This window comes from Hoplias malabaricus, unplaced genomic scaffold (genome assembly GCF_029633855.1).
Source record: "Hoplias malabaricus isolate fHopMal1 unplaced genomic scaffold, fHopMal1.hap1 H_1, whole genome shotgun sequence".
Classification (NCBI taxonomy): domain Eukaryota; kingdom Metazoa; phylum Chordata; class Actinopteri; order Characiformes; family Erythrinidae; genus Hoplias; species Hoplias malabaricus.
In genome coordinates, this window is record NW_027101324.1 from 173,203 (window position 1) to 184,942 (window position 11,740).

At 41.7% G+C, this 11,740-nt stretch overlaps 1 protein-coding gene across 1 annotated transcript; it reads right to left on the reverse strand.

Annotated features, from left to right (window-relative positions):
• Positions 1-234: 234 nt before the first annotated feature.
• On the reverse strand, positions 235-11,740 carry LOC136685964 (serine/threonine-protein kinase RIO2-like). The gene is made up of 10 exons (XM_066659485.1): positions 11,526-11,740; positions 10,686-10,824; positions 10,466-10,582; positions 9,779-9,954; positions 8,626-8,714; positions 6,954-7,145; positions 5,716-5,808; positions 3,613-4,023; positions 1,906-2,002; positions 235-723 (listed from the first exon to the last, which is right to left on the reverse strand). The coding sequence occupies exons 1-10, from the start codon at positions 11,589-11,591 to the stop codon at positions 562-564; spliced, it is 1,542 nt and encodes a 513-aa protein (XP_066515582.1). The 5' UTR covers positions 11,592-11,740; the 3' UTR covers positions 235-561.

The following is an 11,740-nucleotide window of genomic DNA, read 5'->3' on the forward strand; positions in this document are numbered from 1 at the left end:
TTAGTGGAGACTAAGCCTTGTAATTAAAGGCTTAAGCAATACTTACTGTCCAACTCTGGTGTAAATGTAGTTTGCGTACAGCCCCCATTTGTTTGTTTTAATCAATAATTTGAAGGTAGTTTGACCAGAGGAGTTCAAACTGATGGGGATGTAGTGTATGGTGACAGTGATGATAAGCTCCTCAGCTGTGGTCAAGACAAAATTATATCAGCCCCTTAGACAAGTGATGACCTCATATTTAACAAAAATTTATTAATTTCATATACAGCTCATCAGATGCCACACAGTTATCAGTTAAACCCTGAACACATTCTGTAAGGGAGAGATTCTGGATAGAGATCAGAGCACCAGGAGCAGGCATTCTCCAAAAAATGTTCCACCTGTTCGTGAAACGAGAACACACCTTTCAAATGTTCTCCACGTTCATTTCAGCTCCAGTTCTTATTCTGAACCCGAATGAAGACACTGCCAGCGCTGGACCATCTGTTTGGGGAATGCAGGGTCAGTGTGCCTTAGGCCTAGCCTCCACAGCAAACTCGAACCCGGTCAAAATCAAACTCCTCAGCCCCAGAACTGAGCCGCCTCCAGGCTGCTCTTGATGTTGCTCTGGTTTTCTCGCCTCTCTTTGGTCACGAGGTTGGCCTCTCCTTTCTGAAGTCTCCGTCTCTGAGCGGCTTTCTGTTGTTTTGTGAGCTGCCTCCTCACCTTCTGTCTGATCAGCGCCTGCAAAAGGAAAAGGTCCACGGTCACCAACAAACCAGAGAGCGGCTTTCAACTCGTGCTACAGCCTTCTCATCCAATATTTCATCTGAACGTAAGAGTCCCCATCCCCTTCGCTCCATTAACAGCTCGCTCTGTTCTGAGAAGAATCAACACTAGATCTTGGACCATTTCTGATTGATTTGATGGCATTCAGTCTTGAGAAAATTATTGAGGTCAGGTACTGACACCACTCCAATTGATTCGAAACCTCTGGAATAATCAAGATGCATCCAGAGAACAGCCCCACAGCCCGAATGTGTTGGTCTCTTTGCATTATATAAAATGTCCAGATTAACGACTTCCTTTAAGGTCCTTTTTAACTCGTACCGAGATGCAGAGGTGGCAAAATTAAAATGTCAAAATTAGGGCTGTCAATCAATTAAATTATGCCACAATTTGCTGGAATTATTCAATATTAATTACATAAGAGAACAGCTTTTAATAACTCATATTTAAATGTAAAACAAATAATGGAAGATTAACTATAAATATATAATTCCATTCTGTTGGTGTCTATTACTTTAAATCACAACAACCAACTTATAATTCTAGGCATTGTATCTTTGGAAGGGAGACACGTTTGTAGTGTGATGTGAGCAGCTGGTGAAAGGAAACTATTTGATTCGAACGTCTCAGTGTAGTGTTGATTTTTTTTATTAGAATCTCAAATTTCACAAACGTTTCAGGGCGAGGTTCAGCTTCAGACACAAAAACTTTAATGTACATAATTAACGCGACAGAACAACTCATGCCTCAAAGGAGAAAAAACAGGAGGTGTGTGTGTGTGTGTACACATGAGAGAGACAGAAAGAGGAGAGGAGGAAGACTGAAAGTTACCAACACTACTTCACCCCACACTGTAAAAAAGTGAATTATGGGAGGAAGCTGTTTGCAGATTTGGTAAAGAATTAGCATAATTATAAAAATGTGTGTTAAAATCCTATTCAGCGTTTCATTCCTATTACTTGACCCTCTGTAATTATCCCAGATGGGTCAGGACAGGTGAACTGGACCCAGTGGTTGAACACTACTCAGCCCAATGTTAACACTGGACACACAAGACTGTAAAAGCTCATACACTGAAGCGTTATAATAATAATTATAATAATTCAGATTACTCAGAAAGAACCTGGTTCTACTCACTGGAGGAATTGTGGAGCAGCTGGCCACACTTCCAACAGAAGACTCACTAGTTGTTCTTTGCCGGTGTTCGTTTACATGGAGCATACTCTCTGGATCTCTGTGGAATTGGAATATGACACAATCAGCAAATTTAAACCTTTTAAAAGTTTGCTAAGATGTGGACTGCCAAGCCCTGACCATTTGGGACTTAACTTGGACTTAGCAGTGGCCCTACCACAGCAAACCAAGCCAAAAAACGAGACACTGGACTAATATTTGTTTCACTGTATTAAATGTATTAAATATCAGACGGTATTTGGTCACGATCTGAGTATAAATGCCCTGTGTGAAACAAAATAGTGTTTGTTAGTAAATGTGTGTGTACACTAATTACATGCAGTCATTGTGTGTAGCCCTTATCCAGTTCAGGGTCGTGGTGGGTCTGGAGTTTACCCGGAATCACTGGTCACAAGGCAGTAACACACCCTGTAGAGGGCGCCAGTCCTTCACAGAGCGACACACACCAGAGTTCCCCGCAGTGCTCTACAGTTCGGGTGGCCGCCTCGACAACGTTGTCCACCCCCATTCTACACTCAATAATAAGAGATCCTTCAAAATTCCTAAGTACTTTCTGTGTTTACCGCGTTATTCCTCAGTTTTCAGTCACAAACACGCGTTCTGAAGTATGATGCGGTGTTTGTAGCGAGCTGTGTGTCATCTCTGAGTTTCATCGCAGCTGTGTGTACAATGTTTTGAATCATTAATTTGAATTTGCACTCGATTTGTGAAACGATACACTCAATGAATCGACTCTACACCCAACCCAGTTCCTCAAAGCGTCCAAACACCACACAGAGCACAGAATTCATGAAATATCAGTGGATATTTAATACCGAATGGTGACTCGGTTAATTTCTTGAGCTTTGATTCCCAACCGGAGCGCGCGAGGGCTGATGACATCACTGGGTTAGGATTTTATTTTATTTTATTTAGATTTTCTTGTTAGTAGGAAGTTGTTGTAGCACACTAGAGGTGTTATTGCTCATGATGTTATTGTAACAAGAAACTAACTGCACATTCTCACACACAAACAGACACACCCACCTACAAACGTGTTTTTGGACTGTGGGAGTAAACCAGAGCACCCGGAGGAAACCCACACAGACACAGGGAGAACACCCCACACTCCTCACAGACAGTCACCCGGAGAAAACCCACGCAGACACAGGGAGAACACACCACACTCCTCACAGACAGTCACCCGGAGGAAACCCACGCAGACACAGAGAGAACACACCACACTCCTCACAGACAGTCACCCGGAGGAAACCCACGCAGACACAGAGAGAACACACCACACTCCTCACAGACAGTCACCCGGAGGAAACCCACGCAGAGACAGGGAGAACACACCACACTCCTCACAGACAGTCACCCGGAGGAAACCCACGCAGACATAGGGAGAACACACCAAAAGTTATGTTAGGGGGTCTACCGAGGACCACCAAGGCTCAGCACATGTACAATCCATGAATCAATGATTCATTCACAAGTGTGTTTCTTACTACAAATTGCAACAAGTAGCTGTTTGAACAGTAACTACTCAAACTGTGCAAGCAGAGAAGCTTCTCTAAAGATCTGAACTCTTTAATCCAGGTGCTGAAAAGCCTCTGGTAATGATATTTTATCATGTAACACACTGATAATACATCAACATTTCAAACATACCTAAAAGGCTTGAACTCTTTGTTGAAAGCAGAAACGTCCACCAAATCGGGACATTCGTCATTCTCAAGCTCCTCGTCACTCCTCAAGTCTGTAACCGCATCAGTCTGAACATCCTCAGTGCGGTCGTCTTTCACTGATCCACTTCCTTCATGTTCCTCTGGCTCCTGCTCCCCTGATGGAGCCTCGTCACCCAACTTCAGCCTGTCCAGTTCCAGCATCGCGTGTTTATATGCCTCGAGGTCGACGGGCTCCTCAGGAGCAGACTCTGGAGCTCCAGGATGGCCTTCTTCCTCATCTCCACTCTCACTCATCTCACCCTCCGGGCCGACCGGGTGGAGGAGCTGGTCGTCTTTCTGCAGCTCTTTGGTGTAACCACTGGCGGAGATTTCCACATCGAGAGAGCAAGCTTTTCTGTCCAACAGAGAGAAAACGTCACTCGGGCACTAAAGAAGAGCTTTCAGAGGCTACAGAGTGCAGAAACCTAATCCTGTGGGCTGTATATAAGCTGTGAAATATGTTCCCATTAATAGGAGATAGTCATTTCCTCTGGGAATACAGCATTTAGCAACAAGTGACACAGCGACAAACCGAGTTGAGATAAATTGTGATGGTGACATTACAAAACATTGGCTTCAACATATCTTTCCGACCAAGGTCTGAGGCCCCCAGCTTCTGAGCTCTGAATTTCTGTTCATAAGCATTTAATTACTGCTTTCCACAGTGTAGTAAACTAAAAATCCACAAAAATGGACACGTTTTTTTTTGGTTGCTAATGAAAAATGAAGCATGTTTAAAAAGTAGAGATGCACAGACTGCAATTTTATTGGCCGATTTCGATTTCTGATTTTTGTTTGACATCTGGCTGTTTCTAATTTTATCTGATTATGTTTCTTTCTAAAAATGTTAAACGAAAACATGCTGAAACATTGTGTTTCCACTTTTCTTTTAATAGAAACATTCTACTTAAAAGTATGCGCTGAGTTATAGGACAAACATTTTCTTTTTACAAACCTTCAAATAAAATAAAGAGCAAGGTTTTTTTTTTTTTTTTTTTCCAAAAGAAACAAGTTCCTTCAAGGCTTACTTTCGACTCGGATGTGTTCACCAATATTGACGATTAACGCCAATATTAGCTTTGTAAACTGACACGTTTAAGGTGGAAATAAAGGTTTATCTACCTGCTAAAATTAACATTTATTTCGAAAGGGAAAATCAATAAAGATGACATCAGCCACGACTAGTGACACATTTAACACTAGAAGCGCTGCTCAGGGTCAGTCACAGCTGTCGAACGACTGGATCTAGTTTGCTGTTTGCTTCACCGTCTCCTCCCTAATCTTGTTTCTCTCAATCCGAAGTGGAGCAATTTCCAAGCACCCCGTGTCTGTGTTTTTGCTTCTGTCGCCCTCGTGTGGTGAACTAATGTAAATGTGACCGTCACAGAATCGGTTATACGAGACTTATTGGTCATAACTAATGACCGGCCTATCACGCTGAAAACTGGCCAGTTCCAGTCACTGGACGATCGATCTGTGCATCTCTATTATAAAGCATCTGATAAAGAAAAAAATAGAAATACATATCACTGCTCTCCAAAGAAAAACATTCTCTCCATTGTTATCAACTTTTAGTTTACTACATCATTCGAACCCAGCAACACTGAAAATGTCATGATGAATCAATGAATAGAAATGCTGCAAAATTACTCCAAATAGAATCTTTACATAGACTTCTACTGAAAGAACGTTTACTTCCTTTCTCTTTGTAAAAGTTGCTATTCTGTAGATACGTGTTTTTCTTTGGACACTGATGATAGGTAAAGTTTATTTGGACATTTCTTTTGCAGAAGCTGGACCTTGTACACGCCCCATAACTGACAACACAAGGGGCACAGCTTCAAGAGGCAAACTGCAAAATGTAAACAACTTGTCGCTTGCTATAGTGTGAAAGAGGTGTGAGTGTGAGAGTGTGTGTGTGTGTGTGAGAGAGAGAGAGATTAAGAGAACTATCAAACTGTGGCACACAAGTGACCAAGGACCTCTGATTGGTCATAATCCATCTACCTGTTGATTACAGCAAGCATCTTGCTTACTAAGAATGTACCTGATATCTTTAAACGTTGGGTAGAGTTCACTTTCATAGTTGAATCTTTTGATGAAGAAATCTCGAACACATTTGACATCTCGGTCAAAGTACCTGAGGGAAAAGAAGTACAATGCACTTTTAGAAAAGAAAAACGTAACCTTACTCCACATTGTTATATGGCTCTTCATTCGCGCTGGATGAGGGGTCCTAAAGCAGGGCAGACATTGTGTGATTTCAGAAACCTTGGGTACATTTGAACCCTCCATTGGCCAGTGCTCCTTAGTCATCTGCTCATTTGGCACAAAAATCATCAAACTCAGTGGGTTTATGTTTGATGGTAATGTCAGGTTTTTTGTTTGTTTTTGGAAGTTTTCAGTGGATTTTATACTGTATTTATATCGATATCGAAATTATATCGTATCGACCAAAATTAAGAACTATATCGTGATATATATTTTGGCCGTATCTTCCAGTCCTAACATTAAATAAATAAAACATAAGATAAAACCACTGTTTATAAACAAATCGATATATAATCGGCTCTAGGACAGAGAGACCAGAGAAAACCAGAGAACAGAGTGGACAACACTCTGGTCAGAAAAAATTATAACAGATCTATCCATATACTGTAGAATATGTCAGTAATGTAGTCATGGTGACAGGCCTTTGTACACTATGTATTATTATAAATAATTACATTATATTAGTAACAGCACCTGAAACTACGGACACTGGAAGCCTGTGCTAGCATTTCTCCTGCGGTGTTGCTATCAGCGTGTGAAGAGTGGGAGAAGAGGGTTGCATTGACAATCCAACACAATGGGCAGCACTTTGAACACATTTTATAAGTGGTCAGAAACTTGTAAATAACTCATGAAAGAATAAAGTTACGTTAAAACCAATCACACCATTGTTTTTCTTGTGAAATTCCCAATAAGTTTGATGTGTCACATGACCCTCTTCCCATTGAAAAAAAAACAAAAACAAAAGATGGATCCAAAATGGCCACCATGGTCACCATCCATCTTGAAAAGTCCCCCCCTCCCATATACTAATGTGACACAAACAGGAAGTTAATATTCACCAACCATTCCCATTTTATTAAGGTGTATCCATATAAATGGCCCACACTGTATATTTACTAATCAATATATGTAGTAAACGATCTGAACATGAAATTAGAACTAAACACTGAATCTGAACTTTGGATTTGACAAGTTGCCATTCCAACAAATCCCAAAATTTAGAAAAGTCACCATTCTGCGTTTGGATGAGACGTGGACACCATCTGGGGGAAGTCTATCATCGTGATGTGATCGTTGTCATCGAGCATCAGGTTGAACTCATTGAAGTCTCCGTGGATCAGGCCGTGATTGGCCAGTTTGACAACCAGCTCCATGATTTCACTGTACAACAGGGCGGGGTCTTGGATTTCACGAACCTGACACCTGTGGAAACAGAGAAAGCATTCAAACTCCGGGTGTGTAGAGGAATGTATAAACCAAAGGAAGCTATTTACAGCTAGAAACTTGAAATATTCATTCATTCATTGTCTGTAACCCTTATCCAGTTCAGGGCGGCAATGGTTCCGGAGCCTACCGAGAATCACTGGGTGCAAGGCAGGACCACACCCTGGAGGGGGCGCCAGTCCTTCACAGGGCAACACATACATTCTCACACAAACACCTATGGACACTTCTGAATCTCCAGTCCACCTACCAACGCGAGTCTTTGGAGCGTGGGAGGAAACCCACGCAGACACAGAGAGAACACACCACACTCCTCACAGACAGTCACCCAGAGGAAACCCACGCAGACACAGAGAGAACACACCACACTCCTCACAGACAGTCACCCGGAGGAAACCCACGCAGACAAAGGGAGAACACACCACACTCCTCACAGACAGTCACCTGGAGCGGGACTAGAACCCACAACCTCTAGGCCCCTGGAGCTGTGTGACTGCGACACTAACCTGCTGCACCACCGTGTCACCCTTCTTGAAATATTAAATATTCTAATGATAAAAGTATATATATATATAAGAAATTCCACATAATGCAATTTTTACAGCCATTTTAAGCTTGTGCTCCAGAGCATCACGATTCATTGCCTGACTCAGTTTATAATTTATTTTACTGCATCATTTGAACACAGCAGCAGTCCTTCACACTGGACGAACATTTAATGATGAATCAACCAATTGAAACGCTAAAAAATTATTCTGAATAAAATCTTTTAACACTGACTTCCACTGAAAGTTAGGAAGGTTACTTCCTTTTCCTGTAAAGTTACTATTTTAGAGACACATTTTTTTCTGTACAGTGACGATATACATTTATATACACAAACTAAAGGCTGTATTAGCTGGGTTTAAACACACTTAGACCTTTGATCTTTATCATTTGTGCTTCATTGCACAGTTATAATTGCACTGTTTTTCTCCTTGCATCCACTGTCTCTATATTTTATATTTGTTTATTCCTATAGCTTATGTTTGTGCAGAATACTGTATGTTGTCTATGGATATTTATGGATGTATTTAAGTAATGGACTGATCTGTAGACAGTACATACTTTTAAATCCATACCACCTGGTACCGTGCTGCAGCCACGGCTATGGGAGGTGCAGTTATTCTGTATTATCTTTTATACTGAGCCATTCTTGTAATGAATGTATTTATATCTCTTTTGTATTGTTTGCTTCTGTCTGTTACTTTATCTTCTGTATCAGTAAAAGTATGTATCTTTAGATTACTTAAGTAATTATTAGAGGTGACTGTAAGCTTTCGAACAATATGCATTTTAACGTTTCCTACTTGTTGTATCATAATTTTAATAAAATATTAGGGATTTAAAATAGCAATTCAATATGACCAGGGTTAGTCCTTCAGAGGACAGATGTAGTGTGAGGGTGTGGTCCACTCACAGTGGATATCCATTTATGAGCTCCATGACGACTGCATGTCTGTTGTAATCCACTGGCTTTGGGACAGGAAATCCCCGGTCATACAGAGCCTGGACATAAACAAACAACTGTTAAATACATTGCACTAAGAGGAACAGGGCCGACTGATGAAACTGATATCTAGGAGAGGCTCTGTTCAGGACAAGTGTGGCATTCAGTTGAAAGTCAGTGAGGTCTCGTTGCTCAACCCTCCATCAAAGGTTCACACCTCCGGATCTGTGCTTGGTCTCAAATGGCGCTTTTCCATTGCATGATATCTACTCAACTCAGCTCCACAGGCATTTCAAGCTGCCCCTGCCAATGTAGCCGGAGACAGCGGGCTTTGGAAACCACAGCAACGGCGGTGGTAACGTTAAGCGGTGTTTACTCGTGGTGTATTGGCGTGTTGTTGTTGTTTGGGACTGAACACAGCTCCGTCATCAGTTCAGACAGATCAGTAGAGTTTGTTCCTTCCTTGTTGCAGCGTCCAGCTCTCGCTGGATTCTTTCGTTGGCCACCGATCCAAGGAGCGTTTGAACCTCTTCAAAAGACCACGGCGTAATTTTACGAGCTGCCGTCGTGAGTCGGATAAAAACAAACGTGATCTCTGCTGCAGCTGGAGATTTTACAGATGGAGAGTTGGTGCTGGTCGTCTGCGTTGCGTGGCGTAGAGTGACGACTCTCTCTGGACAATCAGCGCTCTGCAAGGTTTACACGCCACGGTTTAGTCCCTACTCGATTCGCTCTGAACCACGAGAGAACAGCCACTAAACAAGAACCCGCTTCCAGAACCAGGACCTGATTAAATAGTCTATATATAACTATAAAGCTATATATTCAGGACTGTACCTATAGATGGTGTCTTTCCATGAAAGAAGCTCAAAGATGAAGTAACGTCTTGAGAAAGAGTCTCAAATAAATGATCAAAATTGGGAAGAATGGGGGAAAATAAATAAATGAATTAATCACATTGAAAAAAAGGAAGCATTGATTCTGAAGATTCATTTCATTGGTCTCAGTTGTAATAAAGGGGGACATATTCTCCCCTTTTCCGTGAAGTGTACACAGCTCTGGGGTCTTAATGAAATGATCCTGTATGTATGGTGCTTTAAGGAAACTGGCCCATGACTCTTACCTTCATGTAGGCGTATTCCTTCATGGCAGAGAGTCGGGACAAATAGAGCCAGGACATCTTGTGCCTGTGCTTGTGATAATCTCGTTTGTTCTTCAAGTTCCTGAAAGACATTCTTCCAAGACGGTGGAGCTTCAGAGCAAACTGCTCCCCTTCTGCGTTTGCAACTATGTAAATATCTGTTACGAAAATATGAGTAAAACGTCAATTCACTGAAATTTAATTTCTTCATAAAAAACCAAAACAACAAATCATCGAGTGCATTTATGACACATGGAATACAGGTCGAAAAGAGTGTGGTTGGACTGTGGTTAGTATTAAAGGAACACTAAGTAAGATTTAATTTGGCTTATGGGCTCCCCCTACAGTTGCAGAGTGTAATTCATTGTTATAGCACTGTCCTGAAATCAAGGGGGTGGGGAAGGTTGTTTCCTAACCTCCAAAATGTACATAACCACCACTCCTTCCCTCCTCCTTGATTTCAGGACAGTGCTGTAACAGTGAATTGCACACTGCAACTGTAGGGGGAGCCAAAATAGCTAATCTTACCTAGAGCTCCTTTAATACTGATTCAAAATAAAGCATTATTTTATATGGTAAAAATTCAGATTTGTCTTAATCTCAGTCCAAGACACACCCAGCAATATTTATCAGAACTGAAAAAAAGGAACCCAGACACAAGGCACTAACCCGACTCTTTGCCGACTCCCATTTGGTTCCCAACGGACAGGACGACGTCTCTGGCCGACAAGGTTTTCAAAGCCAGATAATCGTATCCGCCGTAATTCAGGCGGTATCCCTGCACAGCTAAAAAACAAACACTCTGCTTAAATCACCAGCAGGAGATCCGTATGTGAGGAGGAAGAGAATGACAGGCTTCTGAAAGCTAACCGCAGACTGAAGGTCTTACTTTTCGTGCGTTCGTACGCCAGCAGTTTGTGTTTGACCAGCTCTCGCAGCACTTTGTTACAGCCGCCGTGTCTCAGACTGGCGATGGAGGAGATGAGGCTGACTGGCACAATTTCATGATTCTTCATCCCCATTTCCACCTGAACAAAAGCGTAAAGCGAGTTTTTGTGAGGAACAGTTAGACGTGAAGCACCTCATGAGACCGACTTGTAACTCACTCACTCATGTTTAACAAAATTATCCACTAGGTGGCACAATTCAGTGTTTCACTGTGGTTCCTAGTTTAAAGGGTAAAAAAAAAACAAAAAAAAAACACTGACTCCACAGCGCTGCTGTGTCTGATCCACTCACTAAAAAACACGTCAGTGTCAGTGCAGCGCTGAGAATGATCCACCACCCAAATCAGACCTGCTCAAAAAGGTGGATTTAACGTAATAACTGATCTGTGGAACAGAATCCGAGTCGACTCAACTACTCGAATGCCTGGAATCGAAGAATTGATTCTTCGTGTTCGACTCTCAGACTATAAACATATTATAATTGAACATATACTCATATTAAGATTATCAAAAGCCTCGTCAAAATGTTTCCCAGACACAAATTTATACATTTTCAAGGCTAATTTTTCGAGGCTACATAAAATCACTGTCTGACGAACCGAACAACTCAATAAAACACTCAGAAAAGTTTTAACGAGGACAGTGTGAGAAGAAATAGCTACGTACCTCAGAAATATATAAGTATATGGTAAACATATTTTACCATTTGTTATTGAACATTTGATATTAGCTGGTAAAGAAGTGGCTAAATGCTATACGAACGGTTTGGAAATGATACTTACCGCCGTTAGCACTCGAAAATCATCTCGAGAAAGATATCTCAAAACGACGACGTTTAACTTCCCCATAGTGTGAGAAAAGGAGGGCTTTTAGTGACACTTTATACACGGCCTTCGACCAAAACACATGCTGCAAACTGAACGAAAGGAAAGACCACGAGTGTTTCTACCGACACACAGTGTTAAAGCTTTGCCTCCATCTGCTGGACCGGAGCTCA

Bases quoted from the DNA above. Each gene is read 5' to 3' on its own strand.
- LOC136685964 (XM_066659485.1), bottom strand. From the start codon at position 11,591: ATGGGGAAGTTAAACGTCGTCGTTTTGAGATATCTTTCTCGAGATGAT. The intron at 10,583-10,685 runs GTAAGACCTTCA...TTTGTTTTTTAG, and splicing joins GGCGTACGAACGCACGAAAA to CTGTGCAGGGATACCGCCTG. The intron at 8,715-9,778 runs GTAAGAGTCATG...GTTTATGTCCAG, and splicing joins AGGAATACGCCTACATGAAG to GCTCTGTATGACCGGGGATT.